Source organism: Rhinichthys klamathensis, unplaced genomic scaffold (genome assembly GCF_029890125.1).
Source record: "Rhinichthys klamathensis goyatoka isolate OS25496 unplaced genomic scaffold, OSU_Roscu_1.1 h1tg000059l_1, whole genome shotgun sequence".
In the NCBI taxonomy this organism is placed as follows: domain Eukaryota; kingdom Metazoa; phylum Chordata; class Actinopteri; order Cypriniformes; family Leuciscidae; genus Rhinichthys; species Rhinichthys klamathensis.
This window is the reverse complement of record NW_026606604.1, coordinates 8,623,164-8,646,738: the sequence shown is the minus strand read 5'-3', so window position 1 is coordinate 8,646,738 and position 23,575 is coordinate 8,623,164. Positions and strand designations below refer to the sequence as shown.

At 36.7% G+C, this 23,575-nt stretch overlaps 3 protein-coding genes across 3 annotated transcripts in view; 2 read left to right on the top strand and 1 right to left on the bottom strand.

Annotated features, from left to right (window-relative positions):
* Positions 1 to 1,291: 1,291 nt before the first annotated feature.
* On the bottom strand, positions 1,292 to 10,416 carry vim (vimentin). Its single transcript, XM_056249254.1, has 9 exons — positions 9,785 to 10,416; positions 8,855 to 8,915; positions 7,590 to 7,685; positions 5,445 to 5,606; positions 4,035 to 4,160; positions 2,896 to 3,116; positions 2,051 to 2,094; positions 1,591 to 1,673; positions 1,292 to 1,506 (listed from the first exon to the last, which is right to left on the bottom strand). Exons 1-9 carry the CDS (start codon positions 10,318 to 10,320, stop codon positions 1,468 to 1,470), a joined length of 1,368 nt encoding a protein of 455 aa, XP_056105229.1. The 5' UTR covers positions 10,321 to 10,416; the 3' UTR covers positions 1,292 to 1,467.
* Positions 10,417 to 11,431: 1,015 nt separating this feature from the next.
* Positions 11,432 to 22,439, top strand: trdmt1 (tRNA aspartic acid methyltransferase 1). The gene is made up of 10 exons (XM_056249255.1): positions 11,432 to 11,597; positions 11,861 to 11,970; positions 12,746 to 12,822; positions 14,461 to 14,532; positions 15,972 to 16,037; positions 16,298 to 16,367; positions 16,478 to 16,561; positions 16,645 to 16,952; positions 18,904 to 19,091; positions 22,278 to 22,439. The coding sequence occupies exons 1-10, from the start codon at positions 11,525 to 11,527 to the stop codon at positions 22,376 to 22,378; spliced, it is 1,149 nt and encodes a 382-aa protein (XP_056105230.1). The 5' UTR covers positions 11,432 to 11,524; the 3' UTR covers positions 22,379 to 22,439.
* Positions 22,440 to 22,760: 321 nt separating this feature from the next.
* Positions 22,761 to 23,575, top strand: part of cubn (cubilin (intrinsic factor-cobalamin receptor)) — a 35,202-nt gene continuing 34,387 nt past the window's right edge. The window contains exons 1-2 of the mRNA XM_056249253.1: positions 22,761 to 23,009; positions 23,183 to 23,312. Of these exons, the coding sequence (XP_056105228.1) occupies positions 22,891 to 23,009; positions 23,183 to 23,312 (249 nt within the window). The 5' untranslated portion in view covers positions 22,761 to 22,890. The remainder of the gene's footprint in view (positions 23,010 to 23,182; positions 23,313 to 23,575) is intronic.

The window sequence follows — 23,575 nt, the reverse complement described above, 5'->3', positions numbered from 1 at the left end:
TCTGTGAAACCTGGCCTTTAACCTTTTTTTTTTCTTCTTCACTAAGATGCCTCTGGACACGCAGTAGTTTGCTCCTGCTTGCAGTGTCTGAGTTCAACATCAACATGATGATAGTCTGATGACATACAATACTAAAAAACAAAATCTCTGTGCAAAATCAAACTGTAGACCATGTTTTACTATTTACAGTAACATGAAACTGGTGATGATACAAATATCACTTAACGTCCCTAATTACAGTATATCCTTATACGTTCTCCACCCACGTGCAATAACCAATGTCCACTAGAGGGCAGACGAGACGAGTAGGACTGTAGAAATGGAACAGGATGTGGAACGGTCCATTTACATACCAATGACTTTATTAGGTGATGTAAACAGCATCTTTTAATTACCTTAACCCTGTAAAGCTTATATAGGAATAAGCATAATTTAATTAAAACATGAAGTTTTCCAATTTTAATTCGATTATTCCATGCAGGATGTCCACCTGACAGAATGTCTGGATTCCTCAGTCTAAAATAATTATTCAAATGTGATTTTATTTAGGTGAAGGCAACAGAAAAAATATATATATTGGTTTAATTTCAACAGAGTTGTTTTAATATCTTAATCCTGCATAGAATCAATGCCAATATGCAAAATCCTTCTTCAGACTGGCACCATTTGCCTGGTCTTTGCCCTTTCCTTTCACCCTCAAGAAGAAATGGATTTGGGATCAGGTCTTAGTTATGAAGGTAAAATTAATATAACATGACATGATGGCATTTTTTTAAATCCACTTTAAAAAAGAATGTGGATGTCTTGCAACTGGGTATTGATATTCAGCTAAGCATGCAAAGAACTAACCACTAAACGACATGATCTCATTAGGACTAATGATTGTGTCCAACAAACTTTAGTTCAATTTTAGAAATGTTGTGTTGCTCATTGACAGCTGCTAATCTGTTTATTTTTATGACGGGGAAGCATTTGAAAAAGCCCCTCAAAGTTCAGTTCATTTTGCACATTGGAAATGGAAGACAAACACTGTTCATGAAAAAAAGGAATCTGATTGTACTTTAAAAGGTTTATTGAATTTGTGGAAATTTGTTGATAGTTTGGTCTTATGGTGAAAGAGACACAAGTTCATCAAGTTTTTGGTCATTTGCAATAATTATACACAACAGAAAAAGTTGAAGCAGTGTATTGCTGTGGTCTTCAACAGTGTAAACTACAGACTTTGTGGTAAACATAAACCTGGTTAAAGCTGGTTTACTCAGTGGCCTACGTTGTCTTTTCAGCTCTAATACAGCTCTATTAACAGACCGCTCTAATGTGGCAATGCAAAAAAAAGGCACTTTAAAGCAGTTTTTATTTTTTACTCTTAACAGAAAAAACAAAAGAAACTTCATTCTCTTCCTCTTCTACTCCAGCGTGGATCTTCAGCTCTCTATTGCCCCTACTGGTCACAGGTACACATGCGGTTCATTCATCATCCTCGTTTTGGGAGGACTCGTTAATTATCTGTGATGATCGAAAGGTCAAAAGGTTACAATTTTCATATAAAAACGTAATATCTTATTTAAAAACTTTTTTCATGTCACTTACATGTCCATCTCTTGTCTCGATGGTCTTTATCACCAATTTCTTTGACTGGTTGTCCATCATAGGTCTGGTTTCCCTCATGGACTCTGCAGGCAGAATATCAATCCAAATATAGTCATTTCATCATAAAGGTGTGATTGTGCTTCACTTGGGCTGAATAGGAAAATTGACCATTTTGATTTCTAAATTAATGTTGAATTTCAATGGTTTTATACTCAAACCATGCTTATTCCCACTGCATGTGAACATGTATTTGATTTGATATGATTGGATGCAAGTTTAACACAAGATATGGGACATGTGAAGCATCTTCTTGTCTGTTTTAAAAGTTGATAAGCCTATTTATTTTACTATCATAATTATGCATGGGTTTTTTTTGTTAGTTTTCATACATTATTTACATTCAGCATTGTTTTCCCTAACGTTCACAACATTCATAAGGATGATCTGAAGCATACTATACCTCGAAGGGTTAATGATGTGAGGTTGGGAAATGGTGTGGTGATCCTTGAGAGAAATAAAGAGAGAAATAATGTGTAAAAACATATTCTGATAGTCAAGTCTTAAATTTCCACTCAGTATTTTTTCCCCATTAAAAAGTTTTAGCCCTATAAAGAACTAAATAGTACTTCTGAAAGATATATTTATATATTTATTTACATTATAGGTCACTTTAAGGGACTGACATGTTGAGATCAAGTGACCAGCTGAATACTATTCACTTTATCGTTTGCTCACAGAGTAATAATTAAAAATAAAATTATAATAAAATTGTCTCGTTAACAGGGTTAAACAGGTCAACTGAAACTAAAACTGATAATAACTTTTTTTCAATTGAAAAAAAAAAAAAAAAAGAAATAAAAAAAAAGTATTAATAAAAAACGTAAACTAAAGGACAATTAGAAATGTTTAGAAACTAAAACTGAACTGAAATTATAACTGGAAAAAATTAACCTAAATAGTAATATTTTAAAAACTAATAAAAATGACAAAATCATATATCAAAATTACTAATAATTAAATTAAAATTAAAAAGAAAACTGAAAATACAAAAATAAAAGCACATTAATAAAACATCTATTACATTTTTTTTTTATTAATTTGAATGAATAATTTAAAAAACAATGGTTTGAATGAATGATTCAATGACTCACTCATAAAGACATTACTGGATGAATTAGCGTTTTTGAATCAGCTATTGTTTTCATGATGCTGCATTTATTCCACTAAGTGTCATTATACTGTAAGTCCATGTTGAGTGCACCTTTAAAGAAAACATAATATAAACATGCAAAAGCAAGAATTCACCTGCTTTCTTCCCCTTCCAGCAGCTTCCTGTAGGTGGCGATCTCAATATCCAGGGCCATTTTAACGTTCAGCAGATCCTGGTATTCACGTAGATGACGCGCCATCTCATCCTTCATGTTCCGGATATCGTCCTCTAGATGGCCGATGGTGTCCTGGTAACCGGATGCCTCCATGGAAAAGTTATCTTCCATCTCTCTCATCTGGCGCTCCATGGACTCATTCTGAAATGATGGATCCGATAATTTAACATTTAAGCAGCCATAATATAAAGCACTTTAATAAATGCTAATCAGGGTTATTATAGTTAACTAAAACCATAAAAAAAATTGTCATTTAATAATAAATAAAATAGTGCTGTCAAATTGATTAATCACGATTAATCGCATCTAACATAAAAGTTTGTGCTTATATAATATATGTGTACACACACACATATATACATACATATATACATACACACACAGACAAATATATATAAGTATAATATATATACACAAACTTTTATGTAAGATGCGATTAATCATGATTAATCAATTTGACAGCAAATTTATTTTATTTCAGCTAGTTGCCATTGCAGCATTTCTCATTTTCATTTAGTTTAACTTGATGTATTTTATATATTTTTTTTAAACTAAAACTGAAATAAAATAAATAAAAACTATACACATGAAACAAAACTAAAACTTTAACTCAAATGGAAATGAAATAAAATGAAAACAGAAAATGTAAAATCGAATTTAAAATATTAATAGAAACTATAATCCCAGCTAACAATATGTTCTAAGATCATTTTGCTAATATTCTCATAAAGTTATGAACGTTCAAGTATGTCAAAGGAACATTCCGTTTGATCTCTCTTCAAACATTTTGGAAGTGTTACTTTTGAATGTTCTGAACATTCCGAAACAACATTTGAAAAACCAAAACATTTCAGTACAAAATGCTCCATGAACTATTTATACATAATATTTTTGTGACGTTTTGAGAACATTATTAGAGACCAGATAACTTTTGACTAACATTCTATTAGTGTTACTGGAACGTTACTGGTGTTCTGAGAACGTTCCCTTTTAGCTTGTATATTATCTCAATGATCCTAAAATAACACTGATGTTAATATAATCTTCTCCAGTACTCACAGTTCCCCTAAGAGCTTCTAAGTCACAGGTGAGAGACTGAAGCTGGCGACGGTAGTCATTGGCCTCCTGCTTGGCCAGACGGATCGCGTCGTTGTTGCGGGCAGCGGCTTCTGACAGGTCAGCAAACTACAAAAGAAAGAGAAAGTCCAAGATTAGGAGAAAGATAAAGCTCCATCTGCCTCTCTCTTTGTTTTCTGTTTACCACTGACTGACACTGATTGTGCCAGTTTCAAGTTTGAAGATCTAGGCTAATAGATCAATAAGTCCATTAAGAAGATCAATACTGTGACACAAGAGCAGATGGTCTCGAAATCCACACAAGCCTCTGCGTCGGCCATCTGCCATGTCTGAGATGATACTTACTCATTCCTGAAACATCTCACACTGTCTTACAAGATCAGCAGCACTTCCACTCACAATAATGCTAAATGATCCTTTGTGTTATTGTTTCATTGTTCCTTTGTTGTTCTTTAGTCACAGGAGATTTAATAGATGTTCCTCAACTTTTTATTTGGAGACATAAATACACATACAGTAATAGATTAAAAGAAAAATATATAAAATTTGCATAGCAGCCCAGACTCTTAAAATCAAAATGTTTTGTCAGGCCTGGTTTCACAGACAGGGTTTAGATTAAGCCAGGATTAGGCCTTTAAAGGGATACTCCACTTTTTTTGGAAATAGGCTCATTTTACAACTCCCCCAGAGTTAAACTGTTGAGTTTGACCGTTTTTGAATCCATTCAGCCGATCTCCGGTTCTGGCGGTACCACTTTTAGCATAGCTTAGCATACATCATTGAAGTGGACAAGACCATTAGCAGTTCTCAAACAAAAATCACCAAAGAGTTTCAACATTTTTCCTATTTAAAACTTGACTCTTCTGTAGTTACATCGTGCACTAAGACCGACGGAAAATGTAAAGTTGCGATTTTCTAGGCTGATACTTCAATGATGTATGCTAAGCTATGCTAAAAGTGGTACCGCCAGAACCGGAGATCGGCTGAATGGATTCAAAAACGGTCAAACTCAACAGTTTAACTCTGGGGGAGTTGTAAAATGAGCCTATTTCCAAAAAAAGTGGAGTATCCCTTTAAGTAGCTTTTATAAACATGTCTTAGAAAGAAACTGGTGTGCATCTTGAGACAAAACAATGGCACTGAAATGTTTTAAGATATGACAGTGCAAGTTGCTTTCAGTTAAAACAGCTCAAACATGCATTTTAATCTGGGACTAGCTTAAACCTTTTCTTTAAACGTATGGTAAATGTAGTAATGTTCAACGTGTGGTTGGCACAAACCATGTTTATTCTCGCTGCAGGAAAATCCATATTAGATCAGATTTGAATTGGTTGCACAACTTACATATAGAGAAAGATATGGAATATTGGAAAGTTTTTTTGAGATACTGACCTTGGATTTGTACCATTCCTCAGATTCCTGGATGTTCCTGGAAGCCAGAGTCTCGTACTGCTGCCGGACGTCTTTCAGGGCGGCGGTGAGGTCAGGTTTGGACACTTCCATATCAATCTGCACATGCTGCTCCTGGATCTGGACCTGGAGTTCGGCAAGTTCCTGAGGAGATGTTGGACAAAATCACTTGAACAATCCAAATGCACAGTTTGTACTGTTCAATGTTTGGGGTCTGAAAAGAAGTCCCTTTACGCTGCATTTAATTGATCAAAAATACAGTAAAAACAATAACATTGTGAAATATTACTTTTAATGTTTTAATATAATTTATTGCTGTAATGGCAAAGCTGAATTTTCAGCATCATTACTCCAGTCTTCAGTGTCACATGATCCTTCAGAAATCATTCTAATACGCTGATTTGATGCTCAAGAATTATTTCTTATTATTATAATTATTGAAAACACTTGTGCTACTTAAAGGGGTGGTTCAGGATTTTGGACATCGGGCCTCATTTCCAAGTTAGCCGTAGTGTTTTTTATCAGTGGAGACAGTTTTTAAAAAAATTTCATCCTGTCGTTCCAGTTGCATAGTTCGCCGGTGCTAGGCTAGCGCGAGTAAACGGTAACTGCTAGCCTGCCATTAAAAACAGTTTTACCCACTCCACAGTACACCAAAAGCAAATAAATTATAACGCCAGACTATCGATGTAAATGTCTGTTAAGAGAATAATGTTAGAAATCAAACTACCCTTGCATCTCAATGATCGCAATACATTTACAGGAACTAGTTTCTCAACAGCGGCGGAATTTTACTTTGCTCCGGTTAGTAGTACCGCGCCGAAAATTAAACACAGAACCGAAGCGCACTTCAGTCGGAACTACCTGCACTACCTCTCTCTACCTCTCTCTCTCTCTACCTCTCTCTCTCTCTACCTCTCTCGGTTGCCGAGGTAACTACATATCACTCCGCCGCTGCTGTAGACTGTGCTAATAAATACAGGGAACAAAGTATAACTATTGCAATGCAATGAAAGGGTAGTTTGATTTCTAACATTATTCTCTTAACAGACATTTACATCGATAGTCTGGCGTTATAATTTATTTGCTTTTGGTGTACTGTGGACTGGGTAAACTGTTTTTAATGGCAAGCTAGCAGTTACCGTTGACTCGCGCTAGCCTAGCACCGGCGAACTATGCAACTGGAACGACAGGATGAAATTTTTTGAAAACTGTCTCCACTGATAAATAACACTAAGGCTAACTTGGAAATGAGGCCCGATGTCCAAAATCCTGAACCACCCCTTTAATTTTTGTGGAAACTGTGATACATCTTTTTCAGGATTCTTTGATGAATGGAGTTCAAAAGAACAGCAGATAACATTAAAAATGTCTTTACTGTCACTTTTTTTTTATCAATTTAATGCATAATTGCAGAATAAAGTATTAAAAAAAATACCTTACTGACCCCAAACTTTTTAGTGTTGATGTCAGTTTTAGTTTTTGATTTGAATGTACTGTAAACAGAACAAATATGACTGAAATAAAGTAGCGATAGTTTATTAGCCCTGAACTAATGTACGTCCTGATCCTGGAACAATGTCTCAGCTTTATTCCCTTGGAATTACTCCCGTTTCCACAACCCATTTAATCGCCATGGCAGCAGGTCAAACATGCCTGACAATCCCCTGATATTAACAACAAAAGCCCAACAAAAGAGTCAGTCGGCCAGAAAACCAGGACTGTGAGCGGAAGAGTTGAATTCCCAGAGGAAATTAAATTCACTTTATTGTTCAGATGTTACTTTTTATAGCTCAGGAGAATCTGAGTTGTTTCTTTTAAGTGTCAGCTTTGTCTCAGATGCTTCTCCTTATAGATCTATAAACATAATGTGGATAAGTATTGCTCAGATAATTCGGTCCCCGGAAGAATCGGAAGATAAGTGTTTGAATTCATCTCTCATTTTTGATTGCATGTCTTTGGCAAATCTGAGACACGACTGATATCTATTCTGAGACGCATATGAGATTATTGGGGTCTTTTTCTCAGGAGCAAAATCTGTGAAAATGGTCATTTAATGTTATTGTCATCAGTGAGATATTAAAGACATCTAATTTTTTATGTTTCTGTCTCCAGGTGGTTCAGTACCTCATCGTGAAGCTTCTTCAAGAAAGCGATCTCTTCTTGTAAGGACTCCACCTTTCTCTCCAGGTCCAGTCGGGCCAGCGAGGCGTTATCAACATCCTGTGGGCGTAACACATGTCAAATATATCAATTATGTGCCAACCTAGGAGACATCTCTCCTAAATTTAAGGTGTCCTTACTACAGTGTAATTATACATTTACGGTAAGTACTGAGTAACACTACATGTACTTACTATAGGGTTAGGGTTAAGAATAGGGGTTAGTTTAGGGTTAGTTGCATGTAATTGTGCATAATTACTACAGTAACTACATGTAACGTGTAACAAGGACACTGTAAATCAAATGTTGTTTTGAACTTGTGCTTCCTTGACATCATCTGAATTCCTTTTTCATGTGCAATTCTAATTCAGTTCCTTTTTTCATTTTTTTATTTCTCTGCACTAAAAGAATCACATTATACACTACCGTTCAAAAGATTGGGGTCGGTTTTTTTTTTAAACCTCTCACCATGTATGGCAGCCACTACTCTGGTCTTCAGTGTCACATGATCCTTCAGAAATCATTCTAATATGCTGATTTGCTGCTCAAGAAACATTTAATATTTTTATCAATGCTGAAAACAGTTGTGCTGCCTAATATTTTCGAGGAAACCGTGATACATTTTTTTTCAGGATTCTTTGTTGAATAGAAAGTTCAAACGAAAAACATTTATTTGAAATAGAAACAATTTGTAATCCCATAAATGTCTGTCACTTTTGATCAATTTAATGCGTCCTTTCAGAATAAAAGTATTGATTTATTTCAAAAAGAAAAATCTTACTGACCCCAAACTTCTAAACCATTCCTGAATGAATTAAATAACAATAGCTCGCCTGCTGCTAATTGTTTGTAGAGCTGCAGCTGGTGGTGGCAGACACACACACACACACACACACACTCTTCTCTGCGACCATAAGTCACCAATGTCCCCTGGTAAATACTGGCTCCTCCCACTCGTACAACAGTTTACATTGTCCTGAACGCCCAGCCTGCTCTCAGACAAAGCTCTCTTTTCAGTGGTGTGTCTAAATCTGCTGCCGGACAAGAGGGCAGCTTGAACAGGCCTGCCCTGACCCTGTTATTGTGAGGAAGCTGATCACAATAAGTAGTGTCTTGCAAACACTGACTGGAACGCTAACTGATCACATGCAACTGGTGCTAGCGCTCAGTTAAACATCAGGCCCAATGATATGTCTAAAAAATGTTTGTTATACTTTGCAGATGCATACCTGTCTGAAGCTCCGAAGGCCGTTCTCAGCATCTTCTTTCTGGAGCATCTCTTCTTGAAGTCTGAAAATGATATGAATATTTGAGCCGAGCCACACCCTCATATGCACTGGAGCATCTCACAAGGGAAATATGTTCTCCGGATAAAGCCTTTGATATCAAACTAACATAAATCCATTTCTTCTCATTTGCTGTATCAAAAAATTAAACCAATGATGGGTAGTTCTTAATCTGGCAAAAGGGAAAAACATGTATCGAAGAGCTTTGTTCTAAAAGAAAAGTCTTATGCAGAATCACCTTGCACAGTAAAAATGTTGTAACATTTAACTGCTTTTATTGAGGTCATAAATATGATTTAAATGACTGAATTACTAGTCATTTAAAAGTCAGGTCAGGGAGAAATAGATCCTCAGCAAATCATATCTTAAAATAAAAATAGAATTATAAAATCTTTATATATTTTCTTATTAACCCACGGTTTATACAGTTTATATCACATTTCATATTCTGGTGATATGAAATATGAAACTTTAGACAACATTTTGGTTTTATTTGACCTGGTAAAGAAAAAAGAAGCACCTATTTTGTTTGTAAAAATACTTTGACAGACTGGGGTGGGGTTCAATAAGTTTTACTTCTCCCCACTCCATTTCAAGCATAAGTGTTATTATTATTACTACTATTATTATTATTGTACATCCTTTCTGTTGTTACACTCTTTGCTTGAAACAAACAAACAAATAAATAAATAAAATGCATTTTTTAGCCTACGTTTATTCATTTATGTTAAATGCGAAATGACAATAATCTGATTTAGACTAAACCCCAAATCTAGTTTGCAAAAACTGCCTTCCTATTATAAAAGTATGAACGTGCACCTGCCAGATATTTATTGTTTGAAACTTTGATCAGTTTTTGTCAGTTGGACATACTTCTCTTTGAGGCGCTCGATGTCCTCTCCCAGATTGTCCCGGTCCACCTCCACTCTGGCCTTGTCGTTGGTGAGCTGATCCACTTGTCTCCGCAGTTCCCTCATCTCATCCTCGTACAGATCCCCGACCCGGGACGCGCCTTTGCCCCTCATCTGCTCCAGCTCCGCCGTCAAGATCTTATTCTGCTGCTCCAGAAACCTCACTTTCTCTATGTAACTGACAAACCTGTCGTTGAGATGCTGCATCTGCGCTTTCTCGTTGGTTCGGTTGGCTTTAAACTCGATGTTGATGGCGTCGGCGAGCCCGAAATCCAGTGTATCGGTGGCGAGCCTGGGCAGGGGCGCGTTGGTGCGCACCCTCGCGCCCCTGCTCGCGTAGATGGATGGAGACGCGGAGGACGCGCTGCTGTAGGACACGCGTGGGGTTGTGCGCACCGGGCTGCTGTACTGCCGACTCGAGTAAGTGGACCGGGACATCGCAGGTCGCTCCCCACCGAACATCCTTTTATACGAAGAGGTGCTTGTTCGGTTGGCCATTGTAATCCTTTAGTTCTGGGTTGTTGTTGAAGTCAGCGTCTCCTTTCACTAACTACCGCACCCTGTCCGGACCAACCGAGACCACTGCAGAGGTTCTGCTTGCATTTATAGTCCACTCCCTATGCTAATGACATAACGGTGCAGGGAGGTTTAGTGACGTAGAAGTGTCGGGGCGGAGGAGCAGCATGTGCCCCTCTATTAATAAAAGAGCTTGACCATGGCAAATACAGGCAAATTATATAGCTGTAAAACTAAAAAGAGATAAAGGCCTAGATATAGCCTGTTTACTGTATAATACAGCTTATGTGTGTAACAAATGCAGGTTACCACGTTTCATAATGCATATATTAATAGTTAAAAAGAATGTAAACATACATGAATATAATGTTATTTCAAATAATTACTACGAAAATAAATACATAAATTCAAAATATTTATATATTCAAATTATATACTATATTATTAATGTATTTGGCAATATAATATATTATTATTAAAACATTATTACTGTATTTAGTAGATTATATTAGCCTATATAATATTGTATTTAGTAGAAAATTATATTACTATTAAAAAGAATGTAAACATAAATAAAAAATAATATAATTTCAAATAATTACTACGAAAACAAATAGGCTACATAAATACAACATATTTATATATTCAAATTATATAGGTCTACTTATTATTAATCTATTATATAATATAATTATATTATTATTAAAACATGATTATATATATATATATATATATGATATATATTTATGTATTTAGTAGAAAGTATATTATATAAATAACACCGTATGTATATATTCAAATTATATAGTTTATTATTTATTTATTTATTATATAATATATTACTATTAAAAAAGTTGATCATTTTTGAGGATAACGTAATCTACTTGTACTGTAACAATTTAAAACGCAAATGACTTTTTTTTGTGTGTGTGTTTTTATTGACACAACAATCAACCCACATATTCACATAACCCACATATTCACATAACACAAATGACATTTTAACGTAAAATTATTATTATTATTATTAAGAAGAAGAAGAAAAATAGAAGAGGAAGAAATCGGTTTAAAAAAGCGGAACGATTCGCGTATGGATTTGTTTCTAGACGGTCATGTATTCGGTATTGCACATGTGGCATGTCTGAGACGCTGTCAAAATATAATAAACATCATCCAGCAGTGAAGAATGGACAACATGGACCGACTCCGTGTTTTGGAATTATACAGCGGAATAGGCGGGATGCATTATGCTTTAAAGGGTACGTCATTTTGTTTAAATCCGGAGCGATTATTAAAACACATGACTGACACAGGATCAGTTGCAAAGGCTCTGTCTCTGTCAAGTTATTGACACGCTGGTGAAGTTTGAGTCTCTGTTGTATGATTCCCACAGGTGTCACTGTTCCCTTACTGTACTGTACATTGTTCTTTATAAACAAAAAATTAAACAGATTCACTGGAGTTGTGTAGACTAGCTAAATCTCACAGTAAATTTAGTTGAATTAATTTGCGTTTCTTTCAGAGAGCTCAGTTCCATCTGAAGTTGTGGCTGCTGTGGATGTCAATACATCAGCCAATGAAATCTACAAACACAACTTCCCCAGTACCCCACTCTTGCCCAAAACTATCGAGGTCAGTCCTTGCCCACTTGAATCTTATTTGATTGTGTAAATGATTAGACACATTTTGTTTGGACGCATACACATAATACGAAGTGGCTCCCATAAGAAGTTTTGTATGAATCAGTCTCTTCTTTATTCCAATTAATACAGGCAAACAATATGCATAATTAGATTACAACTAAGATTATTATCACTGACTTGCATTTCTTGCATAGATTTATGTCACTGTAATCACTGTATTATATATGCTTGTGCAAAATCTTATTTAACTGATTTATTGCACTCATAACTACACATCTCTTTTGTAACATCCTTAAAATGACGTTTTTGTAAGTCCTACCACATAGTCCCGTGACTGGGCTTTTAAAAGCAATAGGAGGTAAAGTGTAACTGAGTGGTTTTTGTGGTGGTTAAAGGTTCAATGCTTTGTCAGCATGGTAATAATGTACCTGCCACTGGCCTCAATTCAGAAGAATACACAACAATGAATGGAGATTTTTAAAAATTGATAATGATTATGGATTAGCTATTTAAATGGTATTATTGTAGAGTAAATTTATGTTTTTTTAACTGGATGCACTAAGAATGTTTTAAGTTCAAGACTTAAAGCATAAATAACTTAATAATCATAAATACTTTTTCCTTTATATCATCATGTATATGTCTACATGTGGGTTATATGATACGCTTATGTTTTTTAATAAACAAGGGAGAGCATTTTTTGTCATTTTATTTGTTTTTTCTTAATAATTTGTTTAAAGCTATCTCTTGGTTTTGTTTATAAGGGAATGACGTTACAGGATTTTGACAAGCTGAACTTTGACATGATTTTGATGAGTCCACCATGTCAACCATTCACCAGGTGATCTGCTTTTTTCTCTTGTTCATTGAAGAAATATTGAAATTCTGATTTTATTTTCTCATGCGTATGTTGTTTCAAATTATATGCCTTTCTTTCTCTTGTGGAACACAACAGGAGAAATCTTGAGTACTGTCATGGTCGTTCTTTTCCATGCAATTACAGCAAATGGAGACTGGATCTTTCAAGCTCGGAAAGGGATCATAAAAGCATTATAGATATAACTCATACAGCTTGTGCACTTTATTGCTAGTTTTCTGAAGCCGAATGGTAGCTTTTTGTGAGAAAGAGACTGAAGTTTAAGCCTCTTATGATCCTTTATGGTGCTTTTGCATGAATCTTAAAGATGGTTTGCCTCCCATATATTGTGATTGCATGGAAAAGAGCGAGTGGTACAAATCTTTAAAATGGTTCCAGTTGTGTTCCACAATAAAATGAAAGGCATACAGGTTTGGAACAACATGAGAGTGAGTAAATAACAGAATTAAATTTCTGGCTGAACTATTATTTCTCCACCTTTTTCCTAACAAGCCAACTGTGTTTTAGATTATGGGAGGCACTTCCGGTTTGTTTGGAGATGTTCCACTCAAAAAGACAATCATTTAAAATCATAAGGTTGCACTACAAATGATCCTTATCTGTCGTTTGGACTGAATGAGTTGTAAAATGTCCTTCATGTTCTATTTTCAGACGTCATGAGAATAATGTAATGCTTGGTATTTTTTAATGTGACAAGAATGTCTGTCTATGTTGGCAAGAGCTTTTTTCAGTCACTGCATTCTTTAACTCCTGATCATTTTCTTGTTTTCCCTTTGTATCTCACTGTAACAGTATGAAACAAGACAACATATAGTCCGTGTTTGTAGTCTGCTCTCTAGATTTAGTATATATCCCATGAATAATTGAGTGGAATGCACTAAGAATCTCTTGTTTTTCTCCCCAAATCCTCACGCCTCTTTCAAGGTTTGTTTTCACATGGATGCTTTGTAATTGTCTCCGCTTTTCACGTCTAATCCCTATAGCAGTGTTTACTGGAAATGTTTCTAAAGCAGGTAAATACAATATTTATTTTCTGTCAAAATGACAGAAATCACTTTGAAATATTATCACTTAACGTTCCAGTTAATTAACATTTTTATTAAGGCAATGCATGTTGCATAATACATGCATGTATTACTACATTGATGTTTGAACGAATGGACAACGGACGACGATTTTAACGGAAGTCACTCCCATGATTTGTGCAAAGCGTCATGGGGCGTAGAAAAAAGGTGGATACTGTTCAAAAGTTTAATGTCAGTAAGGCTTGTTATTGTTTGTTTTTGTTTTTTGAAAGAAAGAAATTAATACTTTATTCGGTGATAGAAAACTGGAGTAATGATGCTGAAAATTCAGCTTTGCATCACAGAAGTAAATTATTACATTTGAAAACAAATGGTTATTTTAAATTACAGTCATATTTCACAATATTACTGTTTTTACTGCATTTTTAAGCAAACAAATGCAGCCTTGGTGAGCACAAGAGATCTTTCCAATCCTAAACTTTTGAACGGTTGTGTATTACTGCTCTATACTGTATGTCTGTAATGTGAAAAAGGCTGCTAAATTGGTTGACTAAAGCTAACGTGTGTTTCTCAATAGGATTGGTTTGCAGGGAGATGTTGCTGACCCCAGAACAAAGAGCTTCCTTTATATCCTGGACCTTATGCCAAGGTCAGACTGATCAATCTGAGCTCTTTTAAATGCCTGCTACAGACTGTGCCATTTCAGCAATCCTATAAGATCATTACAAATCACACCGTACGACCATAGACGTGTACGACATGGATCTAATGAACTTGGGGACGACATGTATGTAGACTGTGCGATGATGACACCTATTGAATCATAGGCTACGATCCAAGCTAGTATAGAAGAATAAAAACGTCATTAGCATGCGCTAGTGGTAATTGTGCACTTGGACAATTGTGGTTTTTATGTGTGTTAAACGAAAGAGGAGAATATGAACGCGGTCAATGCTGGGGAAAAGAGGCCAACTTGCCATGACAATTTTGTAAGCGGAGCTTGAGGTAAGTAGGTTTAAGTTTTAGCGCCATGTTGCATTGATCAATACGCCATTTCATGTTGCATCTTTATTGGCTAGTCGTTTAGTCGCAGTGACCGCAGAAATCGGCACAATTGGTCATCTTTCGTATGGGACAGCCCAAAATCTCACAATGGGTACCGGGCATAAGTCACTGAAAGTCCCACTCCGACCATATTTTGAGCTATTTTTAAACATTCCCAGTGGTCTTTAAATTATGATTATGCCATTTTTAGCCAAAATCACAAAACCTGTGCCGTTTTCTGGGACTTCGCTTCAGCAGAGCGGCAGTAGCTCATTAGCAATTCGCCTCTGCGTTGTGGGAGGAGCCGTTGGCACGGAGACGACCCTCCCCCTGCCCGTTGCTGAGAGCTCTGTCTCTCCCGCTAGCTTACACCCCCAATACCGGTGGGGCAACAGTATTATATACACGTTAATTATTATTATCCGAAGTTAATCAAAGTTATCACCGATCACCGATCATTATTTCACTCCAAGACGTCGCGTGAGGAGACGCCCAGTGGAGTTACTACGTCACAACTCCAGTATATTTTAGCCGGCATTTTAGCGTCTGCTACTGATTCACAGCCATTTGAATGTAGAAATACTCAGAAAAACAACTTTGAGCTTATTTTTCTCAAGATATGTCCTCTAACATCAGAAAAATGCCACAAGAACATGTTAACACCTAGAAAAACATTATTTTCATCGTAGTGGGTCTACGGTTCTGTGATATTGATTTCCAAATTTGAGTTGGTCTCTCTCTCTCTCTCTCTCTCTCTCTCTCTCTCTCTCTCTCTCTCTCTCTCTCTCTCTCTCTCTCTCTCTCTCTCTCAATACTTCTTCCTATGAACAAAGCCAAACTTCCTGGCAACGTTCATTCTACAGTATTTTTGCACATCTCACATCATTAATTCATGTCTAATAAAGGAATAAAGAATTGCTTCCCCTCTCTCTTCCTCTCCATTTGCCCTTTCTCAAGTCTATTGTCCTATTCCCAAACTCAGCCAAGGTGTTTTTTTCCCCAGAGCGTGTTTGTGAAGGAATGTGCCTCTCTTTGTCCCTGCAGGCTCAGCGAGCGGCCGCAATTCATTCTGCTGGAGAATGTGAAGGGCTTTGAGACTTCTGCTGCAAGGTAACCAGGGCGGCACAGGGGCTTTGAGATCACCATGGTTATGTGGCTATGAGCCAATGGGGTCATGGGTTTCCCCTCTGTGTTACTGTCACCATGTATTGTGTTAATAAGAATCTTATACAGTAGTTGTCTGCGCATTAAACTGAGATGGATGAAAGTATTTTAATATTGAAAAAGTACGCACTTTGCCTTAAATTGGTCTTATCAATGGTTTATAGTGTCTAAATATATATTAGTTGTTCTGTTTTTTTAATTGGCAGGGATGCTTTGCTTAAGACACTGAGAGAGTGTGACTACATCTTTCAGGAGTTTCTGATCTCACCAACATCTGTGAGTATGTCTCATCCTTTGACATCCTTAAAAAAGAGCTGTTAATGTCTCTTAAAAACCTCAGAAAGTATATGCCAGTCTTGTTTTTGTGATGGTTTTTTTGGTCACAGCTTGGGATCCCTAACTCTAGGCTCAGATACTTCCTCATTGCAAAGAGACCACCAGGATCCTTCTCATTCCCAACATCAGCAGAGGTATTTTTCTGGTTAGACCTATTCTAACTAAGAGACCACAATACAGTTACTATTGAATACTAAAGCTTTCTATCTACTGGCAGATTATAGAGGGTTTCCCCATGTCTGAATCCCCAGACAGTCTCGCTGTTCCACACGATCATCCTACACCTTCTGAATCTGAGAGAGAAAAGACGGGGACGATCATTTTTAAGCTGGAGACTGAACGGGAGTTAGAAAAGAAGAGGAATCAGGACCAACAGGAGACTGTCCAGAGGCTGCAGGACTTTCTGCAGAAGGAAGAGGAGGACATGGACCAGTATCTGCTGCCTCCCAAAACCCTGCTCAGATACGCTCTACTGATGGATATAGTTCAGCCCAGTAGCAGGAGATCAGTTTGCTTTACTAAAGGGTGTGTGTATTATTAATATTATTATAATTAAATTATAATTATAATCAATATAAAAATGATAATGAATGATAAACTAATTAAAATATGTTTATATAAGAAAAAAAACATACACACATAAATATATTTTCCTCATTATAATTGCATTTTTTATATATTAAAAGTATCATAATAAATTGTAACCTGTGCAAGTGTTGTGTGTGTATATATATATATATATATACACTCACCGGCCACTTTATTAGGTACACCTGTCCAACTGCTCGTTAACACTTAATTTCTAAGCAGCCAATCACATGGCGGCAACTCAGTGCATTTAGGCATGTAGACATGGTCAAGACAATCTCCTGCAGTTCAAACCGAGCATCAGTATGGGGAAGAAAGGTGATTTGAGTGACTTTGAACGTGGCATGATTGTTGGTGCCAGAAGGGCTGGTCTGAGTATTTCAGAAACTGCTAATCTACTGGGATTTTCACGCACAACCATCTCTAGGGTTTACAGAGAATGGTCCGAAAAAGAAAAAACATCCAGTGAGCGGCAGTTCTGTGGGCGGAAATGCCTTGTTGATGCCAGAGGTCAGAGGAGAATGGCCAGACTGGTTCGAGCTGATAGAAGGGCAACAGTGACTGAAATAACCACTCGTTACAACCGAGGTATGCAGCAAAGCATTTGTGAAGCCACAACACGCACAACCTTGAGGCGGATGGGCTACAACAGCAGAAGACTCCACCGGGTACCACTCATCTCCACTACAAATAGGAAAAAGAGGCTACAATTTGCAAGAGCTCACCAAAATTGAACAGTTGAAGACTGGAAAAATGTTGCCTGGTCTGATGAGTCTCGATTTCTGTTGAGACATTCAGATGTTAGAGTCAGAATTTGGCGTAAACAGAATGAGAACATGGAACCATCATGCCTTGTTACCACTGTGCAGGCTGGTGGTGGTGGTGTAATGGTGTGGGGGATGTTTTCCTGGCACACTTTAGGCCCCTTAGTGCCAATTGGGCATCGTTTAAATGCCACGGCCTACCTGAGCATTGTTTCTGACCATGTCCATCCCTTTATGGCCACCATGTACCCATCCTCTGATGGCTACTTCCACCATGTCACAAAGCTCTAATCATTTCAAATTGGTTTCTTGAACATGACAATGAGTTCACTGTACTAAAATGGCCTCCACAGTCACCAGATCTCAACCCAATAGAGCATCTTTGGGATGTGGTGGAACGGGAGATTCGCATCATGGATGTGCAGCCGACAAATCTGCGGCAACTGTGTGATGCCATCATGTCAATATGGACCAAACTCCCTGAGGAATGCTTCCAGCACCTTGTTGAATCTATGCCACGAAGAATTGAGGCAGTTCTGAAGGCAAAAGGGGGTCCAACCCGTTACTAGCATGGGGTACCTAATAAAGTGGCCGGTGAGTGTATATACATTGTGTACATAATATATACATTGTGTGTGTGTGTGTGTATAGACACTGAACAAAATTATAAACACAACACTTGTTTTTGCCCCCATTTTTCATGAGCTGAACTCAAAGATCTAAGACTTTTTCTATGTACACAGAAGGCCTATTTCTCTTAAATATTGTTCACAAATCTGTCTAAATTTGTGTTAGTGAGCACTTCTCCTTTGCCGAGATAATCCATCCACTTCACAGGTGTGGCATATCAAGATGCTGATTATTAGACAGTATGATTATTGCACAGGTGTGCCTTAGGCTGGCCACAATAAAAGGCCACTCTAAAATGTATATGTTTGTTTTTCATCAATATAATTGATTTTTTAAATAAAAGTATCATTACATATTTTATATATAATGTGTGTGTATATATATATATAATATATAAACACACACCAAAATATGACAATTTAATTCGTTTTTCTTCCTTATTATAACTTATAATGTAACTTATGTATATATAACTGTTGATTCTGTCTGTGTAGTTATGGTCACTATGTGGAGGGCACGGGCTCCGTCCTGCAGTGCTGTGGGGATGTAGAGCTAGAGAGTGTGTTTAAGAGCCTGGAACTGCTTTCTGAAGAGGACAAACTGAAGCAGCTTCTCCAGTTAAAGCTGAGATACTTCACACCCAGAGAGATCGCCAACCTCATGGGCTTTCCTGCAGATTTCAGTAAGACGTTCATCAGACACTAAACAGCGGCATCACACAACATTCACCAACACAGCACAGAAGAAAAACACACAAATTAACAGAAATCTTCTTAACTTAACATTATGTGCATAGACATTGTTGTATGGTATTATATTTCAGACTATAAGCTTTAAAGTCCAGTATGTCATTCCACTGGAGTGTGAAAAGGTTAATGAATAGCTTTCCATTATTTACTTTTGGCTTCTATTTAGATAATTAAAGGCAGGGTAGGTAGAAATCCCCCAAAATACTTTTTTCCAAATTTGTTTAAACTGTCTTTATATATCAATGCATAATTAAAATGTAAGTAATCTGGAAAATAAATTATAAAAATCGAGTGTCTGTAGTCCTCTCAGGACTGCAATAAACACAGCTCATTATTCCATTAACTCCCACCCCCTCCCTTCTCGGCTCCTTCCAAAGCCACGCCCCCAAAACACATAAACAAGTGATCCCGGCCGTTCGCTCAGCTGGAAGAGTCGGACGCGTTTACCAGCGCCGAGCAGAGAGGAGCGCAGTGCATGTAGTGACATCATGTCAGAATCACAAGTAATAAAATAACTAACTTTAGCAGTATGAATATAAACAATTAACATGGCTGTTAGTACACACTGTCAAGCTCGCTTATTGATACTGGTAAAGTTTAAAATATTTTACTAGCTCGTAAGTTCGTAACCGAATCAAACTCAATATAAGGCAAACTAGCTATAAATAGCTTTATTGATACACGTTTGCCGTTACTATCAGTTACACTGTGATGAAGGTGAATTTGTAAGATTCATGACATATACAGGTGTTTTGCATGTAAGAGCTTCCACGATGAAAGCACTGTTGGCTCTGATGTATTGTTTACAGATAAACTGAGTAACATACATACTGTATTAGGCTATTGATTCCTGTGATCTTGCTTATAAATTCCGCTTCGTGATCACCCAAAGAGGTCTGCAGTCAGTTCCTTAATTCCAACCAACATAAAATATAAATAATTACGCTGTGCATGTACAAATGAATGATTTAGGAGGGAAATAGACTGCTCCCATAACGTTGAAAGCAACGACTATATACAGCAATGTTCGGTAAGTATTCAACCGAAAAATATTCTTCATAAAATTAAACCGGAGAGATAGTTAATGAGTGAATTAACCATGTTCCTAAATACATATGAGCACATATATGCATAACCCATTTAAATAAATGAATTGTGTGTGTGTGTGTATATATATAATATTATATATAGGCTATATATATATATATATATATATATATATATATATATATATACAGTGGTGTGAATAAGTTATTACCCCCATGCTAAAGTTGCCTAAAAAGAGGAATAAAAAATCATCTTTTGGAAATTGATCTTAATGCCTTAATTAGAAAAATGAGGAAAAATCCAACCTTTAAGGACACCAATTTTCTTTGTGTATGAATAATGTATCATAAATAAATAAATGTTCTTCCTTAAAATACAGGGTGCATAAGTCAGGCCCCCCCTATGTTAAATTCCCATAGAGTCAGGCAGATTTTTATTTTTAAAGGCCAGTTATTTCATGGATCCAGGATAATATGCATCCTGATAAAGTTCCCTTGGCCTTTGGAATTAAAATATCCCACATCATCATATTCCCTTCACCATACCTAGAGATTGGCATGGTGTTATTTCAGTTAGCCTAATAGCTGGTTTGATTTGCATTGAAAGATGATCTTATGGAAAGTACCCCATGCCAATCTCTAGGTATGGTGAAGGGAATGTGATGATGTGGGTCTATTTTAATTCCAAAGGCCAAGGGAACTTTATTAGGATGCATATTATCCTGGATCCATGAAATAACTGGCCTTTAAAAATAAAAATCTGCCTGACTCTATGGGAATTTAACATAGGGGGGGGCCTGACTTATGCACCCTGTATTTTAAGGAAGAACATTTATTTATTTAAGATACATTATTCATACACAAAGAAAATTGGTGTCCTTAAAGGTTGGATTTTTCCTCATTTTTCTAATTAAGGCATTAAGATCAATTTCCAAAAGATGATTTTTTTATTCCTCTTTTTAGGCAACTTTAGCATGGGGGTAATAACTTATTCACACCACTGTATATATATACATACATATAAAATATTATTAAATATATTATATACATCAGTTACCGTAAGTTAGGTAACGTTAGTAAAGTGTTGGTCACTTAAGCTATAGCTGCAATTAACCTATTATCTTCCAATAAACATTTACTAAAACTGGCTGCATAAAATATAACTACAGACTAGATTCACGAGAGGTCGGCGAATGTGTGTAAAAGTAAAAAAATACAGTAATTTAATTAATTTCGCTCCACGACACGCGTTACTTCCGCATTCCAAAGTTCCTATGGCGGTCTATGGGAGTGTCGCAACTCTTTCTCTCTATGGCTCTGGTAGCTACGTGTGCTAGTGATACATGCTTCATGAACAAATAAATGCCATCAAAATGAAAACAGCGAGATTACCTGTCCAGCAGAAATAATGCCATCATGGAGTCACTTTTCAGCCCCTTGAGATCCCTCAGTTGTCGCCACCGCTGGAAAGCCACGCCGATATTGACTCTCGTATGATTTCTTGATTTATCCAAAGACTTTTTGTTCATAGCCTTTTCAAATACTGTATATGCAGGTACTGAGAATGTTGACTGTTCTTTCTCTGCTATAATTGTTATTACTAGCTTCCGTGCCTCTTCAAACGGGTGCGCGCATTTGGGCTGCTCCTGTATCAGCAGAGGTGGTATCCATGGTAGCGAGGGAGAGTGACAGTCGCCCCAGCCAATGTTTTCTTTCGTCCCGAATGGAATAATGAGCTGTGTTTATTGCAGTCCTGAGAGGATTACAGACACTCGATTTTTATAATTTCTTTTCCAGATTACTTACATTTTAATTTAATTATGCATTGATATATAAAGACAGTTTAAACAAATTTGGAAAAAAGTATTTTTCTACCTACCCTGCCTTTTAACTGTTTCAGGATTCATAATTAGTTTTTTGCATGAATGCTTTACAGACAAAGCAAAGGTGAAGACAGGGAGAAAAAGACCCTCTCAGACACACTGATTCATACTGTTAATGAATAGTCATAAGAAACAGCAATGTGAAAATGTAATAATTTTGTCGTTCAATTACATGTATTTTGTGTTTCAGCATTTCCAAAGCAAATTTCCATTAAGCAGCAGTACCGTGTGCTGGGCAACAGCCTGAACGTCCATGTGGTTTCACATCTTATACGTCTCATGATCTCATAATAAAACATTGGGAAATTAGATGTTATATATATAATCATTACATTTACTGTAAAGTTGTATATTGTTGAATAAAATATTTTTTTTATACATTACATTTGCTTTGTTATTACTGCCTTCTCTCATTTGATCACACAATACAAACCAGTTAGGCTTTATCATTTTAATGGTTATATTAGTTTTAATGCTGCCGGTCATTTACTGTGAAGCTATTCACATTCAGAGGGAAAATTAGCCCTAAGCTGCAGGTTCACAGCTTTAACTTTGGTTACTGATCTCCAAAACACATGTGACAGCCCCTGACACTCACACAATAAAGTCAAATTACCTGCATGCAGCTGAGTTAAATGCCCTCTAGACACTTACATGTTCTTTATAAATGATTTTGGGAAATGCAGTGGTGTTAGGACTTCTCAGGGCCAAAGTGCATCTCTGGCTGGTTGGGCTTTAGGCAGATCTTGGTGTGAAGGTTCAGTACAGTGTCTGATGAGCGTCCTGGGACGAGCTCTCTCAGCATGGCTTTGACACTGAGCTTCTCCTGGCCCTTCATCTTTCTCATCTTCCTCTCTGGACTGCAGTGTGACAGTGGCGGTCAACCCCACAACAGACAAAAACGGGACATCAGCAGTGACCAGTAAGTTTTAAAAATGTTTTTAATGAATTAGTTTTTGCTTGAAAGATGCTGGGAAAGACTGAAACATTTCCTTGTTTGAGACCACCTAAAATTTGAATTATTAATTTGAATGCGAGTTAGAAATTAAATGAGGACGTGCCTTCCGAAGTTACTTGGTGGTAATTGATTTGCAGGCCTCGTATGATATCAGAGAACGGTCACCTCACATTCTCTGCTGGCTACAACAAAGACATTCGCTTCACAACCTCAGGGACGGGAAGTTTGAAGGTGGGAGCAGAGGACCTCGTCCAGCAGATAAATCAGGTGAGTTTGACTGAAACATCAGATATTGTCTGTTAGAGGAAAATGATGGCTAATAATAACTGCAAGATACAAGTGAATATTTCTGTTGGTCAAGCATGTTGTGATGCTATAGTGATGTCAGTATCACTAACTTAATCTGAAATTAGGTTTTGATAAAAATAAAAAAACATCCCAAAGGGTTAGGGTAACATATGTATATGTTTTTTGTTTTGTTGTATTTTAGTTTGTTTGATTTTGTTTTGTTTTATTTTTGTTTATATTTA

What these genes read in the sequence shown, in the direction of transcription:
- vim (XM_056249254.1), bottom strand. Translation starts at nt 10,320, where the DNA reads ATGGCCAACCGAACAAGCACCTCTTCGTATAAAAGGATGTTCGGTGGG. An exon ending in CTGGAAGGGGAAGAAAGCAG is followed by an intron (nt 2,095 to 2,895) that starts GTGAATTCTTGC and finishes ATTTCTCTCAAG; the next exon opens with GATCACCACACCATTTCCCA. An exon ending in TCGAGACAAGAGATGGACAT is followed by an intron (nt 1,507 to 1,590) that starts GTAAGTGACATG and finishes CGATCATCACAG; the next exon opens with ATAATTAACGAGTCCTCCCA.
- trdmt1 (XM_056249255.1), top strand. Translation starts at nt 11,525, where the DNA reads ATGGACAACATGGACCGACTCCGTGTTTTGGAATTATACAGCGGAATA. An exon ending in GATGCATTATGCTTTAAAGG is followed by an intron (nt 11,598 to 11,860) that starts GTACGTCATTTT and finishes CGTTTCTTTCAG; the next exon opens with AGAGCTCAGTTCCATCTGAA. An exon ending in GGGCTTTCCTGCAGATTTCA is followed by an intron (nt 19,092 to 22,277) that starts GTAAGACGTTCA and finishes TTTGTGTTTCAG; the next exon opens with CATTTCCAAAGCAAATTTCC.